The 20,385-nt window shown below is 42.4% G+C and overlaps 1 protein-coding gene and 1 non-coding gene across 8 annotated transcripts in view; one reads left to right on the top strand and one right to left on the bottom strand.

The window, feature by feature from the left end:
• Positions 1-20,385, top strand: part of FRMD4A (FERM domain containing 4A) — a 749,223-nt gene that overhangs the window by 418,080 nt on the left and 310,758 nt on the right. Inside the window, exon 1 of one of the 7 annotated variants that reach the window (XM_061436067.1) lies at positions 2,880-3,329. The exons of 5 other annotated variants lie outside the window; for them this stretch is intronic. In XM_061436067.1, coding sequence (XP_061292051.1) covers positions 3,171-3,329 — 159 coding nt within the window. In that variant the 5' untranslated portion in view covers positions 2,880-3,170. Of the gene's footprint in view, positions 1-2,879; positions 3,330-20,385 lie in introns of those variants that run through there. One more of the 7 variants, XM_061436066.1, reaches the window with a different exon arrangement.
• TRNAE-CUC (transfer RNA glutamic acid (anticodon CUC)) lies at positions 14,141-14,213 on the bottom strand. Its single transcript has one exon. It is a non-coding gene; the product is annotated as a tRNA-Glu (tRNA).

Raw genomic sequence — 20,385 nt, 5'->3', positions numbered from 1 at the left:
ATTTTGGAGCCCCAAAAATAAAGTCTGACACTGTTTCCACTGTTTCCCCATTTATTTCCCATGAAGTGATGAGACCAGATGCCATGATCTTCGTTTTCTGAATGTTGAGCTTTAAGCCAACTTTTCACTCTCCACTTTCACTTTCATCAAGAGGCTTTTTAGTTCCTCTTCACTTTCTGCCATAAGGGTGGTGTCATCTGCATATCTGAGGTTATTGAGATTTCTCCCGGCAATCTTGATTCCAGCTTGTGTTTCTTCCAGCCCAGCGTTTCTCGTGATGTACTCTGCACAGAAGTTAAATAAGCAGGGTGACAATATACAGCCTTGACGTACTCCTTTTCCTATTTGGAACCAGTCTGTTGTTCCATGTCCAGTTCTAACTGTTGCTTCCTGACCTGCATATAGGTTTCTCAAGAGGCAGGTCAGGTGGTCTGGTATTCTCATCTCTTTCAGAATTTTCCAGTTTATTGTGATCCACACAGTCAAAGGCTTGAGCATCATAAATCCCTTTAAAGACACAGGGCATCATGGTTGATGCTAGTGGCGTTTGCATGCACATCCTCAGATGCCATCAGGGAACCTGCCCTGTGAAAGTCTGAATTAATGACTGAAAGTCTAGGACAGAATCAGATATGATTGAAAAGACGGGGCCAGTGAAACCAGGTAGCATCCTCCACCAGCACTAGGGCATGACCTGTCTCTGCCACCTGTGCCTCCCCAGGCTCAAAGTCATCCGCTGGCATGACCAGGCTCAAGCTGCAGGCCCTTGAGCCAGTCCCTGCAGAGGACAGCCCTGTCCCTGTGTGCACCAAAGACTTCAGGGCAGTGTGATTAGGTCCTGCTGTTCTCAAGAATTAATATGTTTATATTCAGGCATGTTTTTTAAAAGCTTATTAGGGCACCTTTAGACTTCAAAGATTCCCAGACTATAAGCTAAATATATATTTAACTATAAAGAAATGTTTTAATCACATTATTTAACAATAGTGTAAAACAGAACCTTTAAACTGGTCCCTGTCCTTTCCATAATTACATGCTCTGGATAAGAGCCTGGTTCATGGCCAAAATCCCCATGGAGATGTATGAGCTTCGGGACATAGACAACAGCTAACTATGATATCGCTTGCCTTTGTTTCTTCTTAAAAATACCAAAGCAGTTAGCTAATGGTAATGGAGCAGTCACTTTCCATATACTACTTTTTAAAAATTAATTTAGCTTCTTTCTTTCTCTTTTTTTCTTTCTTCCTTCCTTTGTTCCTTCTTTCTTTCTTTCTTTTACTTGAAAGTGAAACTATCTCTGCTGATGTCTTTGTAGAAAGACAGGATTCCTTCATAAACCCACCACCACCTTTTATTTTGGGGTGTGTGAAAATAAAGGAATAATATACAGGAATAAAATCCTGCAGTTTTTCCCTGGAGCCATGACCCACAGGAAAATGATAAAAATCATCCAAGAAGATTGTTGGTGAAAGTGATCTTCACATATTCATTAAATGAATAAGTGCATGGATCCATAGCAAAAGGGATTCCAAAAAGGTGATTCAGAGAAACACAGATCTGGAAATGATCTCAAGAGTTTTATACTATCAGTGGTGGATAGTATCCTAGAATTACTTGATCATGGAAAACACTCCCCAAAAATGAAAATCAGGTACATGCCACACCCTGCATTATCTACTTTAAGTATATCCCCTGACTTAATCCTCACAACAGCCCTGTGAGGTTGGTATGCTTTCCATCTGAGAGATAAAGAACTACTGGGGTTGGCCAAAAGTTCGTTTAGATATTTTCCATAACATGTTATGAGAAAACCTGAGCGAATTTTTTGGCCAACACAATAAACGAGAGAAGTCAATGTGTCTGAGGTCACACAGTAAGTGGTAGGGCCGAATTCAAACTCAGTTATGTCTCGCATCAGGACATTCCAGGAGGTAGTGAGTTATGAGTTCCGTGGGTTTTGTTCTACTACTTTTCTGATGATAGTAAAGGTTCCAGTTGAAGAGACAAGATAATCAATCAGTATAAAGGATGTGCAGAAGGCAAATATGCCTCAGTGACTACCAAACACTCAAACTGATGTTAAGACTAAACATGCTGTTCCCTTAAACATACAGGTTGTGTTATGAGCTAATCCTCCGTCCCCTTCTCACTTTGAAATCTTGTCTTTTGGTCAGTACACTATTGAACTAGATGCAGATGCCCTTCTGAAACATGGTTTAAAATAATCAAAATAATAACCAATAATAATAATCAAAAAAATCAAAACTCAAAATAACTTGATTGACATCTCAAAGAGCTTTATCTTGTTTAACTGGATGCCCTTCCTTGAGTTAAGGTTGCCACAGGATTTATTTAATACATGATAAAGTCACAAGAGCATTTATAGAAAATGACCCATCATGGGGAAAAGCAGATAGGCCACCTTTATCCCCCTTTATCCCCTCTCCTCTAAAATCTCAGATGTGGATATTACATCTAGCAGATAAGCTTTCTTCCTGCCCTTCTCTTCCTAACCTAAACTTGGGACATTTCCAAAGTAAATGCCTGGATTTTTACAACTTGTCGACAGATATAGCAGTTTTTCCAGTGTTGATTTGGGGGAAAAAAAAAAAAAAAAAAACTGTCCTTTTGGCTTTGTCATGCAGAAACTCTGGTTCTGGAAGTTTTAAAGAGTTAAGAGTCTGAACGGAATGCCTTGGGAATGTTGGCGGGAGGCTGAAAATCCATCCCCTTTGCTTCTCACCCTGGATGGAATTCCGGAACCATGAGCACACAGTGACGATCCGGGTCCACGTTCTTTCTAAAATTCTGTTCTGATCTGCCTGGAAAGTCAGCCGGGTGTCCTCTGAGGTCCAGCGAGTGCTATTATCTGCAGGGGAGGCTTATTTTTACCTTGTCCTGGGAGACTTTCTGGAGGCAGGGAGAAAACATTCTCATTTAGGAGCTGTTAGCTCGTCCTTGTGCAGAAACAGTCTCTGAAGACTAGTGAGGGTGCTGGGGAGGCAGGGTGGGGGCTAGGACAGAGGCCCCAGTGGAGGCAGAGTTATTTGGACTGCATTTTTCCTGGTCTGATGACATCTCAGTGACATTTGAACTTGGCGTCAGGAAAAGAACACAGCCCTGCATATGGGGCCTGGGACCAGAAGGGCAGAGGTGGGGCCTTGGCTGGCATGGCTGCGGGGCCGCTGGGCTCTGAGAACCTGCTGAATGCCTGGGACCGGCCGGTGTGGGGCCTGACTTGCCGGGCTCTGAGGACATGCCAAGGCAGAAACGTGCGGGTCCTGCAACTGATGCTGAAACCATGGTGCATCTCCAGGGCTGTCTACCAGGTGGGACCAGAAGCTCCTCTTCTGTTTCTTTGTAGCATGAGAAATTCGTGGGGAATGGTGGGAAAGGGACGTCAGCTCTTGTCATTTCTGTGCCATGTGTAAGGGGAGGAATCCACCTTCATCTGGCATCGTCTTCTAGGTGCCAGGCAATGGGAGAGGTGCACTGTAAGCAGGATCTAATTCAGTTTTCCTGACAACCTGATAAAAATGGGTGTTTGTGGCACCTTTTGGAGATAAGGTTATTAAAACTCAGGGAGGGATATAAGGTGTTCAGTGTTACCCAGCTGATAAATGACAGAGCTCTGGTATTTGCACCCAAGTTTTTCTGGCTACAAAGATGAGGATGCCCTCCCCACAAGTTCATGCTCCTCTCACAAGAGATGCTATTTTCTCAAAGAGTGTGTGTGTGTGTATAAGGGTGGCAAAAACCTGATACGGGGTGTTGGCTGGCAGGCCAGGAGGTGAGGAGGGACGAGCACTGAGCAGCAGTATCAAGTCCCCATCTTCCACTCCCTCCCATTTGGCAGCTTCCCTTCTCAGACATTCCCACACAAATGTGAGAAATGGGGAAAGTTTTCTGCAGCTGGGTGGCCCTTCTAAGCCCACTGGCTGGGGACATAGAGCTCTTAAAAAGGGAGAGGGTCTGCTTTCCCACCCATCCCTCCAGACTGGTGGCATGAAGCCAAGTCCCTGCCGACCATGGGGGTTTCAGTCCTGATAGCCCAGCCCAGCCTGAGAAGAAGGATCCAGACTGACTGACGGGGTGGGGGAGATGAAGGCAAATGAGCAAAGGGCCAGCTCTGCCCCTGCCTGCTTCTTGGAGGCAGGTGTCACTAGCTTGGCCTCAGTTAATGTTTTCTTGCAATGCTATTTCTTTCACTAAGTTAGCTTGAGAGGTGTTGGCCCCCTCTCTGCTTCCCACACTGCTTGGAAGCAAGCAGGCACAGCTGGCCTTTGTATTCTTAAGCATAATTTGGCTGCATATAATCTCTTAATGAACCATAGTGGCTAAACACAGGACCCTGTAGCCACCCTTCCCCCCAGCCCTCCCAGTGGACTGTCCATACTTGCACTGAATAGACAGCTCCTTGGAAGATGAGCCCAGGCGCCCTGGGTTGGTTTCACAGAGGGACACAGCCCTCCCAGAACCCCTTCCTTCTACTTCTTCGTCTGCCTATTGGCAGACGGGATGAAGACCATTCAAGTCGTTTCTAAAAATGAGGATTTTTTCCCCCAGAATTCTTGTGTTTGAAAAGCATATGCCTATAGTTTTGCTATAAACAGCAAATAAGGTTATGTCTGTAATAGATCATATATAAAAGAAACTTGAAAGAAGTCTTCCCAAATTTGACAAGAATCTGAAAAGTCTTTACAGTGTTTCCCATGACAAATTGTGATTTTGAAAGACATCTGGGGGGGAAAAAATCACCCAGATGGGAGATACAAACAGAAACTAACATGGCTGGTTTATCCATTTGAGGATTTTTTTAAAACCTTGGTTTTGGAGTCAAATCTCAACAGCTTGGTGTTGAGGCTAATTCCTTAAACCAGATGAGTCTGTCCTATTTGTTGCTAATTACAAATGAATTTGGGAGTCCTGGCTTCTTCTGTTTCCCACTTTCTTTTTTATTATAATTTTTATTATTTGTTGGCTGCACTGTGGGGCAGGTGGGATCTTTGTTCCCCAACCAGTCGAAACCATGCCCACTGCAGTGGAAGCATGCCAACCACTGGATCTCCAGGAAAGTCCCTCTCCCACATTCTTTTCTCTCCTGTTTTCCTCACTTTATGTTTCATTAAGTTATATAAAAATCAGGATTCTAATGCACTAGCCCAATGTCAGTGGGCTTTTTAAAGACTTTCCTTCATGCTATAAGTGTACTGGAGAGAACATGGAATTATTGGCCAGCAGACCTGGAAGAACCTTCCTCCTGCTTCAACTTCAACTCAATTCATCAGACACTTACTGAAGAGCAGTTTTACACCTGGCCCTTGGGAGGCAATTGGGACTCAAAAGCTAATCACACCTCATGCTTGTCCATGATTTGTCTCTGGCTATGCCAGACTGGCCAGCCAAGCCAAAATGGTCAGCCTAGAGGTCAGCTGCCTATGACCCACACAGCCTGTCTTCAGCCAACAGGTAATTCCCACAGGTGGGTTTGAAAGGCATTTGTGGAGGGGAAAGCAAGGGCAGCAGGTCTAAACGAGTTCACTGACCTAAGAGGCCACGTTGACCAGTTAGCTGTCTGCAGAGCCAGGCTAGGGATCTTGGAAAAGAAAGCATCAGATCAGATTAGATCGGTCGCTCAGTCGTGTCCGACTCTTTGCGACCCCATGAATCGCAGCACGCCAGGCCTCCCTGTCCATCACCAACTCCCGGAGTTCACTCAGACACACGTCCATCGAGTCAGCAATGCCATCCAGCCATCTCATCCTCTGTCGTCCCCTTCTCCTCCTGCCCCCAATCCCTCCCAGCATCAGAGTCTTTTCCAATGAGTCAATTCTTCGAATGAGGCGGCCAAAGTACTGGAGTTTCAGCTTTAGCATCATTCCTTCCAAAGAAATCCCAGGGCTGATCTCCTTCAGAATGGACTGATTGGATCTCCTTGCAGTCCAAGGGACTCTCAAGAGTCTTCTCCAACACCACAGTTCAAAAGCATCAATTCTTCGGCGCTCAGCCTTCTTCACAGTCCAACTCTCACATCCATACATGACCACAGGAAAAACCATAGCCTTGACTAGACGGACCTTTGTTGGCAAAGTAATATCTCTGCTTTTCAATATGCTATCTAGGGTGGTCATAACTTTCCTTCCAAGGAGTAAGCGTCTTTTAATTTCATGGCTGCAGTCACCATCTGCAGTGATTTTGGAGCCCAGAAAAATAAAGTCTGACACTGTTTCCACTGTTTCCCCATCTATTTCCCATGAAGTGGTGGGACCGGATGCCATGATCTTCGTTTTCTGAATGTTGAGCTTTAAGCCAACTTTTTCACTCTCCACTTTCACTTTCATCAAGAGGCTTTTGAGTTCCTCTTTACTCTCTGCCATAAGGGTGGTGTCATCTGCATATCTGAGGTTATTGATATTTCTCCCCACAGTCTAAATTCCAGCTTGTGCTTCATCCAGCCCAGCATTTCCCATGATGTACTCTGCATATAAGTTAAATAAGCAGAGTACAATATACAGCCTTGATGCACTCCTTTCCTTGTTTGGAACCAGTCTGTTGTTCCATGTCCAGTTCTTACTGTTGCTTCTTGACCTGCTTACAGGTTTCTCAAGAGGCAGGTCAGGTGGTCTGGTATTCCCATCTCTTTCAGAATTTTCCAGTTTGTTGTGATCCACACAGTCAAAGGCTTTGGTGTAGTCAATAAAGCAGAAGTAGATGTTTTTCTTGAACTCTCTTGCTTTTTCGATGATCCAATGGATGTTGACAATTTGATCTCTGGCTCCTCTGCCATTTCTAAATCCAGCTTGAACATCTGGAAGTTCACAGTTCACTTACTGTTGAAGCCTGGCTTGGAGAATTTTGAGCATTACTTTGCTGGCATGTGAGACAAATGCAATTGTGCAGTAGTTTGAACATTCTTTGGCATTGCCTTTTTTAGGGATTAGAACTGAAGGAATGGGGGTGGACTGAAGGAATCCCAATCGAGACATACCATCTCCAGGGCACTGTCACCTATTCCCAGGCCCATTCACACTGGCAAGCAGGTTTGGTTTAAATGGACACTCAAAGCAAAATACCTGCCTGTCTTCAGAAGCTCACAGCCTCCTGGGGAAGAGTCAGAAAACAAATAGAGTTTTCAAAGGAAGAGTTCAGAGTAACTAATTTTGCTCAGGGAAGACTTTTCGAACAGTCTTTTTTCTCCCCTAGCCTGTGCCTTCTCCATTATAGAATATAGCTTAGCTAAAGTGTAAGGGTAGGGGGGGAGGTGGGAGGGGGGTTCAGGATGGGAAACACGTGTACACCCATGGCTGATTCATGTCAAAGTATAGCAGAAACCACTAAAATATTGTAAAGTAATTAGCCTCCAGTTAAAATAAGTTAATTTTTTTTAAGTGTAAGGGTAAAATAGGACGTATTTGTGAAAGTGTGCTGCAACTGCTGAAGTATATACAAATGGAAAGTATTGTTATTTTTATTGAAGTATAATTGATTTACAGTATTATACTAGTTTCAAGTGTACAACACAATGACAATATTATTATGGATTATTGATTATAGTCCATTTTAAATTATTACAAAATAATAGCAGTATTTCCCTGTTCTGTACAGTATATCCCTGTTGTTGACCTATTTTATACACAGTAATTTGTACCTCTTAATCCTCTACTCCTTTCTTGCTCCTGCTCCCTTCCCTCTCCCCACTGATAACCACTAGTCTCTTCTCTGTATCGGTGAATCTGTTTCTGTTTTGTCGTATTTGTGTTATTTTTTAGATTCCACATATAAAGTGATATCTGTATCACTGCATATAAAGTACAGTCGTATTTGTGTTATTTTTTAGATTCCACATATAAAGTGATATCTGTGTCACTGCATATAAAGTACAGTACTTGTCTTTCTCTGTATGACTTACTTTACTAAACATACTATCCTCTAGATCCATTCATATTGTTGCAAATAGCAGAATTTCATTCTTTTGTATGACTGAGTAGTATTCCATTGTGTGTGTGTGTGTGTGTGTGTGTGTGTGTACACATACATACCACATCTTTATCCACTCATCTGTTGATGGACACTTATATTGCTTCCATATCTTGGCAATTGTAAATAATGTTGCTATGAATATTAGGGTGCGTGTATCTTTTCAAATTATTGTGGGTTGGTTTTTGTTTTTTTTTTTTCAGATATATACCCAGGAGTAGGATTGCTGGGTCACATGGTGGTTCTATTTTTAGTTTTCTGAGAAGCCTCCATACTGTTTTCTTCAGTGGCTGCGCTAATTCACACTCTCACAAACAATCTACCAGGGTTCCTTTTGCTCCACGTCCTCACCATTTGTTGCTTGTGTTCTTTTTTGATGATAGGTTGCTTGCATGTCTTGACTATTGTAAACAGTGCTGCTGTGAACGTTAGGGTGCATGTATCTTTTCACATTAGTGTTTTCATTTTCCTCAAATATATACCCAGGAGTAGAATTGCTGGATTATATGGCAGTTCTCTTTTTAGTTTTTCATTATCATTTTTTTAATATGCTGTATCCTTACTGTTTTTTATCTTGGGGAAAAATTCATTAAGAGTGGAGTGCCTTTAGTAATAGTAAAGGACAGGGAAGCCTGGAATACTGCACTCCATGGGGTCACAAAGAGTTGAACATGACTTAGCGACTGAACAACAATGCACAACAATGAAAAATGATTATTTTTTAATATACTGTATTATTATTGTTTTTTATCTTTGGAAAAATTCATCAAGAACGCCTTTACTTACTAGTGGTAAGGTGATGAATGGCCATTTTTATGTATTTTGTTTGTCTAAGGAAAACTCTCTCTTTTTCTTTACTCTCATGCTGCTATCACACTCACAATGCTTGTGGTGTGGTTAGATTTTCCACACCAAGCAATTCTGACACTAACTGCCTAGAGGCAGCACAAGTTCAGGTTAAGGGCTCAGGTTGAGGACTGCCCTACTCTTCAGACACCAATCACACATCCCCAGTTTACCCCACAACTTCTGGCTGACTTGTCTACAAATTGGAGGTTCCCATGATCCCCTCCTTGGATTTGGTCATTTGCTAGAAGAGCTTACAGAACTCAGGAAAACACATTTACCAGTTTATTACACGATACAGGAAATGAGAAAGGACATAGATGGATAGCCAGATGGAGAGATTCGTAGGGCAAGGTCTGGGAAGGTCCCAAGTGCAGGAGCTTCTAGCCCTGTGGAACTGAGATGCACATTATCCCAGCATATGGATATGTTTACTAGCCCAGAAGCTTTTTGAACCCCATATGTTTGAAATTTTATGGATGCTTCATCATGTAGGCATGCTCAATCATTAACTCAGTCTTCAGCCCCTCTCTCATTCCCAGAGGATGAGGATGGAGATGAAAGTTTTAAGCTTCCAATCATGGCTTAATCTTTCTGGTGACAAGTCCCCGTTCTGAAGCCATCCAAGAGCCCAACAGAGTCACCTCATTAAAACAAAAGACATTCCTATCACTCAAGAATTCTAAGGAGTTTAAGAGCTCTGTGTCAGGAACCAGGGTTGAAGTCCAAATATAAGAACAAAAAATGCTCCCAGTGCTCTTTAAGGAAAAATTACAGGAGTTTAAGGAGCTCTGTGCCGGAAATGGAAGACAGAGACCTATATATATATATAAATTTTTTCCTATTATTTCATAGCAATGCTTTCACGGTTGATGGTTTCTCCATTGCCTGAAGTGATGGCTATCATTTCCTGGTTGGGCTTTTGATTCTGTCGGGGAGCTTTTAAAGCCACCCATGCTCAGGTCTGACTCCCAGCAATTCTCGTTTAATTGATCTGGAGCCTATGTATGTATGTTTTTTAAGGTTTCTAGGTATTTATTGTGCATCCAGCTGAAGAGCCTCTGAGCTGAAGGAAGCTCATTCCACTGTCAGATAGTAAGCAGATGTTTATTTTCTGTGCCTGTGTGTCTATTTCTGATTTGTAAATAAGTGCATTTGTATCATTTTTTTGAGATTCCACATGTAAGCAATATCATATGATGTTTGTCTTTCCCTGTCTGGCTTCCTTCACTTAGTATGATAATCTTGATCATGATAATCATGTTGCTGAAATTTGGCTCCCTGCATTTTAAGCCTGATTTCTCCTATGTGGAGGCCACATAGTTCCATAACCAGGTGCTGTAAGATGTAGTAATATCTGGATAAGACCCCAGGCCCTGTACCTTTATGGACAATACAGGTTAAGTCAACACTTGGGGGTGAGGAGTATGACTGAAAGCCAATCCTTCAATGGCATCATCCATTTCCATCTTTTCCTGTGTGCTTAGTCGCTCAGTCATGTCCGATTTTTTGCGACCTCATGGATTGTAGCCTGCCAGGCTCCTCTGTCCATGGGTATTCTTCCAGGTAAGAATACTGGAGTGGGTTGCCATGCTCACCTCCAGAGGATCTTCCCAACCAAGGGATGGAACCCAGGTGGATTCCTTACCATCTTAGCCACCAGGTAGTCCCATCTTTTCATAGATAAATGGAAATGACCGTGAACTTCAAACATGTATTCTTTTAACCCAAACTACGTGTATCGCAACTCAAATGCCCCTGAGCTGAGCTCCAGAAAGTGTCCATGGCCATTCCAATGCTACGTCATCAAGAAGGGAAGTTTAGCAGAGGGAAGGTCAGTGCAGAAATAGACAGTAGACATAACTGATTGCAATTATAATAGCTCCATTATGCAACTGTGACTGTGTACACATATTATCAGCAATCATCCTAGAGCCCTAGAAGAGATCCCAAGAAGTGACAGGCCCTGAAGTTTAAACTTCATTAACATCATGATGAAGCCACCTTTTTTTCCTCCTGCCCAACTGCTTATCATGAGTATGAACTACAGGAGAAATAAGATAAATAAGACCAGTAACCTAAATTATTGCTGTGCCATAAATTGTTTCTGGCTCCAAAGATGAAGAGCACATATGCATGGCATATGTGAGTCTGTTTTAGTTTATTTTTTTAGTTGGATGTCATTCATTTTTTCAATTTCTTCATTTTTGGTCTACTGGCAGAAACGGCACCCTTCATGAGAGTTGTTAGCTTTGTTTCTGTTTTTTATTTTTTGAGGCTGCTGAATGAAGTCCAAAGAGGAAATTTACCTGCTCTTCCTGACTTTAGGATATAAGCTGTGGGGGAGAAACTAGGAGTGGAAAAATGTTCCAGTGTATGTTCCCACCTTCCTCTAAGGAGTATGGTTTCTTATGTGTATTTAAAATCATCCATCACTTTCTTCTAGAAGAGAATATGGACCAGGAGCCAAAGTGACACCCAGGTGTTGGGAATTTGGGGAGAGTCCTTTTTATTTATACTGAGAGGTTCTAACCCAGTGCTCTGGTACTGCCTCTCTATGGCTGACAGAATCAGCCCTACATTGACCTGTATGTACTGAATTTCCCACAAACACTGCCAGAAAAACAAACAAAAACAAAGAAGTCAATGACAGAGGAGACTGCTTTATCACCCTGGGATGGGGTTTACAGTCACAGAGAATGGCTTGTGTGTTTTTCTTTTAATGGGAATTGTGCTTCTGAAACTGAGAGGTTCTACAAATAGGAATGATTTTGAAACTGCATTTTTATCAACTGTCTGTATGATGAGTTATAATGATGTCAGTGGTAAATTCTTCTAATGATGAATAATTCCTCTAAAAGGGGATTGGGTTTGCAATGATTTATTTGTATCTTCTAAAGCCACTAATACAACCAGTCTGGGACCAGTGGATGATGCCATGATTCCAGGAAACGTTCCCACATGTGCAAAGCTAGGCTTTGATGCTCAATTTGCTATTTTTGCTGTTCCTCTTTCATCATTTCGTTCCGGCAATGTATGTTTTCCAGGGGTTGTGCTTTTTGTATTATTTAGTGCCTACATATGCTGTGGGGCTGAGCCTTTCCTCCGATGATCTACAACATATGTTATAGTTAAAGGGGAAAAAATAGGTTTGCACCAAGCAAAACAATTACCAAATTTATTCTATTTCTTTCTATCTTTTGTCAAGTCTGTGCATTTGTTTACGTCAACCTTTTCTGCCACTCATTACAGCTATTTGTGCCCGTTGGTAAAGGGTTATATGAATGCATTTCTGCTGACGTGCTTGAATGTTACACACACGTCTTTGCAACTGCATTTTCTTACATTGATAGGAGTCACGTCTTTGCAATAGAACCTCATGAATCTGCAAAGCTCATTCTTGAATTTTCTAGAAATGTATTTGCAAAGTAGGATCTCAGTTTTTACTTTGTTCAGAAAATATTTTTGAGTCTGACATGCGGTAGATTTTCATCCTTCTTGAAAGCATTTTCCTTGGTTCCAGTGAGAAAATAATACTTCATGGTTTAAAATTAGCTGTCAGTTACTGCATCAAGCAATGCTCACTTTGGGCCAGTCCCTCCCAACAGATGCTAATCTGCTTTGAAAGCATTGTGGAAATCAACTCAGAAGTTTCTCTTTTGACAAATATCACATTACCTTTGAATAATGAAGGCTTCTAAATTTCTACTCAGGTTGGGCTTTGGAAATAGTCATCCCAACAGAAGGAGAGTAGCCAATTTTTTAGTTAAATTGTATGATTGTTTAAAGGTCTTAGGGCTGAGGCTGATGGAAACTGTGGGAGATCTAATTTCTCTGCCATTGCCCGGAAATAATGATTATTTAACTAAATGGTGAGTCTTTGTCTAACATCCTCAAAATGCAATCTTCTTCACAAAGCAGTGTCTTTTCAAAAATCCCATCGAGAGACAATTTTCAAACTTCCTAACTTTAAGCAAAACATACATGCACAGAGTCAATAGGGTATTGTCAAATGAATTCTCTTATTTTTGATTCTCAATGCCAGTGTGGGGGTGGGAGAGGGGTGCGTTATAAATGAGGATACTGCACTGAGGCTCAGAGAAGTTAGTGACTAGCCTCCTGTGGGAGAGGATCTCAGCATCTGTGTTATCACATTTGTTCTGGAGTGATGGTCACCTATGCAAGTGTCACCTGATTTGAAGGCATCTCTTTCTACAGAGTTGTTTGAAAGATGATGGGCAGTAGTAGCTGCAGAAATCCAATATTCTAAAGTATATTCCTATCTTTACCAATAAATCTGGGTATGACATATTTCTACCTCAGGTTCTTCACTAAATGAGGATTCATTCATTTATTTATTCAGGTGTTTGCTCATTCATCTAACAAATAATGAAAGAACACCTGCCGTGTGCAGATATTATGCTGAGTGCTAGAGATGGGATCGTGAACAAAACTGAACACGGTACCATATTTGTTTACAGATTATATTACAGTGGTGGAGTTCTGACAATCACTCACTCAACAGAACTAATAACTATGCAAACTCACAGGAAATTAAAATTGAATGTCAGTGCTTTGAGGACAAGTTACCTGAGGGCCTGAGAGAGTTTCACTGGGAAACCTACTTGTTCTGTGACATCAAGGAGGGCTTCCTGAGAAGACAGTAGATGAGCAGAGGTCTTATTAATAAAGACGAGTGGGTATGAACTAGGTAAAGGGAATGAGCAGAAGCAACACAATGTGCCAGCTTAAAGTTGCTGCAGCAAAAAGGGGCACAACTATACTGAATTTGTTAGGCTAACAGTCATGCGTCTTTATGTAATAAGTGTAATGCGATTTATATCATTTGCAGTAATGATGTCCATACTGCTTAACCGCTGGCCGCTCATCACAGAGCCTTGTTCTAACCTGGCACTAGACCTTCTGAAAACCAGCTGGCCTGCGTTAGAAGCCTCACCATCCAGTCTTAGCTGGAAATTTTCTTTATTCTCAAGGCTATGAGCTCATCCCCACACCAGATGGGTTCCTAATAAATGATGATTGTGCAATCTGATTATTTTCGTCATGCTAGCTCTCTTTGGAAGATGGGAGATGGAAGCAGGGCATGGGATCTCTTTATCATCTTTCTAAGTTGGAAGGGAATTTCCTCATTATGTTTGCACACCCTGCATTTTGAGAGAAAAGATACAGTGTAGAACTAGGCAGTTCTGCCCTAAGGGTCCACTAACAGTAATGGGTTTTTAGATTTATTTATTTGGCTGCACCAGGTCTCAGTTTTGGCACACAGGATCTTTTAGTTGCGGCGTGTGAGATCTAGTTCCCTGACCAGGGATCGAACCTGGGCCTCTTGCATTGAGAGTGCAGAGTCTTAACTACTGGACCACCAGGAAGTCCCAATAGCAATTTAACTGTAGACAATCAATTCATTTTCCTCACCAGGTACATGAATTAAAGTAACTGGGGCTTCTGCAGTAGATACCTTGAAAATCTCAGTGACTTATCCCAACAGAAATGTAGTTTTCACTCATAGTAAGTCTAACTTGTTCTGGTTTGCATACAGCCCTCCCCAGAATCATTCAGGGTCATCTCATGACTTGTCCCTCCTCTAGGGTCTCAGTGGCCTATTTATTTAATAAAGAAGAACAGGGCAGGGAAGCGCCCTTAGAGTTTTTCATGGTCCAGACCTCGAAGTAGAACTCTTCCCTTATACTCACATAACATTGGCCAGAAGGTGGTCACATGACCACCCCCACCTGCTAGGAAAGCTGGGAAGAACAGGTAGGTGGGTACCTGGCCCACCTATTGCAGTGGGCTTAGGGCATGTACCCTAAGTCAGTGAACTAGGTATGAAATCCCAATCCCCAGAGCACATCTTCTCATCCAGGAAACAAATAACTCTATTTACCACCTACTGTTATCTTTAGGGGACTTCCTTTGTGACTCAGATGGTAAAGAGTTGCCTACAATGCAGGAGACCTGGGTTATCTTTAGGATTGAATGAGGCATTACATATAAAATACTTAGAGCAAGTATGATAAATAATACCAGCTCAATAGATGTTAAGCTATTATTATTAATGTATTCATTTGCTATAAAATAAGAGCAAATTTAAAGGTGCCTGAGCCTTTTGTATCATCTACACTGAGAAATGAATGGGGATATAAAACAATATTGTTTAAATTCTAAATGAAGGAAAAAAATACTCAATTTCCAAAATTTGTGCAAGATTGTTCTTCGTGAGTCTCCTTTCAGTTTCCAGGGATAATTTAAGGAAGTCTTTTGACAGACAATTATGTCAGGAAGTAAGCTGTGACCCAAGATTCAAAGTAGGCAATCTTGGTAACTTAGGTAGTGGTGGCCTCTGGGGACCCAGCGCTGAATGAGAGTCCCAAGGTTGGTGTTTCCTAGAAATCTGAAGGGCCCTCTGATCTATCCTCCCCGCCAAGCCTGGATCCAAGCATGGGAGCTGCCTCTCCAATACCAGGCAGCTTTGTTTGTGCTTTCTAGGCGAGCATTTGCTTTGCGATTTCCCTGTTTCAGGGCAAGCACTGTGGCTTTTTGGAGCAGCATCTGCTGGTTTGGGCCAAATTACCTGCAGTTTGCTTTCTCTCTTGGCCAAGTCCAGAGGGCAGGGTACCTCCCACCCCCAGCATTTTCCAAGCAAGAGGCTGTCCTTGTTGCTCTCCAGGCCTGGGGTGAAAATTACACCTGACACTTCATGTGAGGGCTCTGATCCAGGCATAGCAGCAGAGGGGCAGCAAGTGCCAGCTCTCATGGTGTGCTCAGAGGCAGGTCTAGAGGATCCTGATGAGGTAGATATGACCTCCTTGAACCGCTGAGGTTACATTTAGTTTCCTCCTGTGCCCACGAAACCTTAGCTAAACCCGTGGGAAAAAAAAAAAAATTGGCTCAGCTGTTGTGTCACAACCTGGCCTTGCTCTTAAATGTCACTGCAGGGTATTGAGATCAAATCTTAAAAAACAAACAAAAAAAAACAAACCAGCTTTTGAAGAAGGTGGATAGACATTATCTGATTATCATTGAGAGAAGAGGTTGCTGAGAAAAGATAGTGAAAATTCCAGCCCTTGTTTTCTAATAAATTTCCCTTATTTAAGCCACTTTGTAGAATAAAATACTTGGAGTGCTGGGGAATTTCGTTAACTTAGTCAAGAGTAATTCCTTCTCTTCTGCCAAGGCTATATTGCAAGCAACCAAGGAAACTACTTGTTGAGACTGGTGGTGACTATAAAACTAAAGTAATTGTTTATTGAGTTATGCTCCAAGCACTTTGCTGTGGCTGTTGTTCAGTCACTAAGTTATTTCCAACTCTTTTGCAACCCCATTGTCTGTAGCCTGGCAGGTTCCTCTGTCCATAGAATTATCCAGGCAAGAATACTAGAGTGGATTGCCATTTCCTTCCCCAGGGTATCTTCCCTATGTAAGAATCATACCTTCATCTCCTACATTGGCACGTGGATTCTTTATTCCTGAGTCACCAGGAAAGTCCTCTAAGTGCTTTACATATACATTAATTTTCTCCATGATCCTTTAACGTAGCTACTATTATTATCCCCTTTTACAGGTAAGAAAAGGGAGGTTAGGTCACCCAACCCAAGGTCTTGCAACTCCTAAGAAACAATCAGAGGCCAGGTATCTAGTGATTGTAGAAATCACCTGTTCACATTCTGCATTACTAGCCATCTACCGCAAGGAGGTCCCTTATGTTGCCACCCTTGGCTCCCACAGCCATTTGAGTGATGAGTATTGGGTCACCATGTCTTGGCATATTTGATAATCCTTGCAATACAGTCGTTGGGTGGCCTTTGTCTCCTAGAATTCCCTATCTGCAGTTTCTTTGTTGTGTTTGGGATTGAAGGATAAAAACAGGGCTCTTTTTCATTGCCTGAAATCTAGTGAAATACACAGCCATTTCTGCCTCCTGGGCTAGATTCTATTACCTTGGTCTAAGTTAGAGGTTCTTGATAATAATAGCTGGCAATTACTTAAGGATCCATATATGTGCCTTTTTGGGCTTCCCTTGTGGCTCAGCTGGTAAAGAACCCACCTGCAATGCAGGAGACCTAAGTTTGATCCCTGGATTGGGAAGATTCCCCTGGAGAAGGGAAAAGCTACACACTCCAGTATTCTGGCCTGGAGAAATCCGTGGACTGTATAGTCCATGGGGTCGCAAAGAGTCAGACGTGACTGAGTGACTTTCACTTCACTGTATGTGCCTTTCACATGTTTATACTTAATCTTCAAGGCTACCAGAGGAGAGGATACCATTACAGTCCACCTTTATACATGAAGTAACTGAGTCACCATGAACTTAATGTAACTGAGTCACCATGAACTTAAATGTCTCTTACTCAAGATCAAACAGCCGGCAAGCTGTGGAGCCAAGATTCAAACCAAGTCGGTTTGACTTCAGAGTTCAGAATCTGAAGCAATGTTAGGCACGTTAGCTGATGCTGGGGTGCTGACTGCAAATCTGTTTTTGTGGAATCCTTGCATCACCTCCTTGTTGCTTCTGTTTCAGTTTCACAGTCACCTTGTTTACAGCCATGTTAACCATAAATGCAAATGTCCTTGGCTTGTTTCATTCATGACATAGTTCTTAATTGGAGCAGGGCAGCATGGTACTTATGGAACTTGTTGAATCTCCGCTCTAACAAGTAATAGCTATGTGACCATTATCTTGTTACTGAGCCTCAGTTTTCTCCACTGTAAAATGGGGATACATAAGACCTCACAATTGTGTTGTCATGAGTGAGATATTAACATAAAACTCTTAACATCATTCTGGTGAACAGGAAACATTCAATAAAAGGAAGTTCTGTGGTGGCTCAGATGTAAAAAATCTGTCCAGGTTCAATCCCTGTGTTGGGAATTCCCCTCGAGAAGGGCATGACAACCCACGCCAGTATTCTTGCCTGGAGAATTCCATGGACAGAGGAGCCTGGTGGGCTGTGCGGTCCATGGGCTTGCAAAGAGTCAGACACAACTGAGTGACTCACACTTTCACTGTCATTGTCATTATTGGGGTGGCTCAGTGGTAAAGAACCCACCTACCAATGCAGGAGACCTAGGATGTTCGTGTTTGATCCCTGGGTCGGGGAAGATCCCCTGGAGGAGGGCTTGGCAACCCACTCCAGTATTCTTTGAGATGCCTGGAGAATCCCATGGACAGAGGAGCCTGGAAGGCTACATAGTTCATAGGGTCACAAAAAGTTGAACACAACTGAAGTGACTTAGCATGCACCCATTGCCATTGTTAACGTTGCTCTTTTACATTTGAATCAGCAAACATTGACTAAGTTCCAACAGTCAGTATACTAATACTGAGAGAAAAATAAAAGCCTCGGTAAGGTATTTGCCACAAGTTTCAAACCAGCTGCGTAAATCAGTCAGGTGAGTAGAAGAAAGATAACTAGGGATGTGTGGCAGTAGCAGATAGAGACCAAGTAAGAAGTTCAGACAACAAATCCTGTGGGATTTCAGAGAAAGAAGGGACAAGACCTCAGAGCTGAATCAGGGAGGAAGACAAAGACCAGACAGGATTTAGCTAGGCTATAGGAGAAGGAAAGTTTCCCAAATAGAAAAATTATTACAAATACTGGAAAAGATGTAGGAGAAACAACATCCGATGTATTCACAGTTGCCATATATGATCAACTTTCTAAGTGGCTAGCAATACAGAGGAAGGGAGGGAGAGTTTGGGGCCAGAGAGATACAAGGACCAAAATAGGACCGAATGGAATGGGGAAGTGAAAGGAGCAAAAAAGCTAGTGATTTACTCAACCCCATGAATTAATATTGCAGCCAGAAATAACACCAAGGATTCCCAGTTCCCAGCTAGATTCTCAATATGAGACACTTTCCCCCAGCAAAGGAAGGCTTACGTCCCCTCCTTTTTCTTTAGACTCTGCTTATGATGAAGTACAAGCCAAAGAGAAGCGGGAAGATTTATAAACATTAACAGTCGGGCAGAAGAGCCTTTCAAAGGAGCCTGCCTGTTTGTTGAATCTTTCAGCTTCAAGACACAGTTGCCTTCCCACACCCGTCCATACAGTCAGGGCCACCCCAGGAGAGAGCGCTGATCTTGTTATTAACCAACTGTTTGGCTCACTCTCTGGTTCAGGGCATGCTGACTCTTTCCAGGACTTTCTAAGCCAGTTGTTTAGCAAGAATGTTCTGGATAAAGCAGACACTCAGTTCTCAGGAACTGAGGAAGTACCCAGTGTAGGGGCTGGAGAACATGGAACTCATTGTGAATCTCAGTTTTCAAAAATGCTCAAAGTCTCCTGCTTTCTGTCCCTCCCAAACACTTGATGAGGCCAAGACTCAGAGAGAGTCCATTTGTTTTATTTTTCTCCTCCGACCTTATACAGTCCTCCAAATCATTTATAATGCTCAGAAATGCATGTCAGTTTATTTGTACACTGCTAAATGCATTTTCTGTGCCACCGGAAAAAATAAACAGCCATACATCCACAATTATTCCCCTTTTTTCCAGTTAGTTATTTTTTTCAGTTTCTTGAGGTGTAACTGCCATATAGCACTGTATCAGTTTAAGATGTACAGCATAATGACTTGCTTACATATACTGTTGAGTGATTGATTACTGCAGTAAGTTTTATGAACATAGTTCATCTTGCATGCTTGCAAAGTCGCTTCAGTAATATCTGACTCTTTGCAACCCTATGAACCGTAGCCCACCAGGCTCCTCTGTCCATGGGATTCTCCAGGAAAGAATACTAGAGTGAGTTGCCATGCCGTCCTCCAGGGGATCTTCCCCACCCAGGGGTTGAACCTGTGCTTCCTGTGGCTCCTGTATTACAGGAGGATTCTTTACCACTGAGCCACAGGGGAAGCCCATCATCTTGCAAAGATACCAAAAACAAAAAGAGAGAGAGAAAGGAAAAAACTGTTTTTCCTTGTGATAAGAAGTCTTGGGGTTTGCTCTTTTAACAGCTTTCACATAGCATCTGCTGCTGCTGCTGCTGCTAAGTCGCTTCAGTCATGTCCGACTCTGTGCGACCCCATAGACGGCAGCCCACCAGGCTCCCCCATCCCTGGGATCCTCCAGGCAAGAACACTGGAGTGGGTTGCCATTTCCTTCTCATACAGTAGTGTTAACTACAATCATCATGACATATGTTAAACTACATCCCCAGTATTATTTATCTTATAACTGAAAATTTATACCTTTTGACTACTACTACTACTAAGTCACTTCAGTCGTGTCCGACTCTGTGCGACCCCATAGACAGTTTTCATCCAATTCCTCCCGCCTCCCAGCCCTGCCTCTGGTAGTCACAAACATGATCTCTTTTTCTATGAGTTGGTGGGGTTTTTGTTGCTGTGTTTTTTAGATTCCACAGATAGGAGCGATCATACATTGCGTGTCTTTCTCCATCTGACTCTTTTCACTTAGCACAATGCCCTCAAGGTCCATCCATGTTGTTACAAAAGGCAGGATTTCCCTCTTTTCTTATGGATGAATAATATTTCATTGTGTATGTATACCACGACTTCTTTATGTATATATCCATCACTATG

Source organism: Bos javanicus, chromosome 13 (assembly GCF_032452875.1).
Source record: "Bos javanicus breed banteng chromosome 13, ARS-OSU_banteng_1.0, whole genome shotgun sequence".
Classification (NCBI taxonomy): Eukaryota; Metazoa; Chordata; class Mammalia; order Artiodactyla; family Bovidae; genus Bos; species Bos javanicus.
The sequence above is the reverse complement of the archived record's forward strand: the minus strand, read 5'-3'. Positions and strand labels throughout refer to the sequence as shown.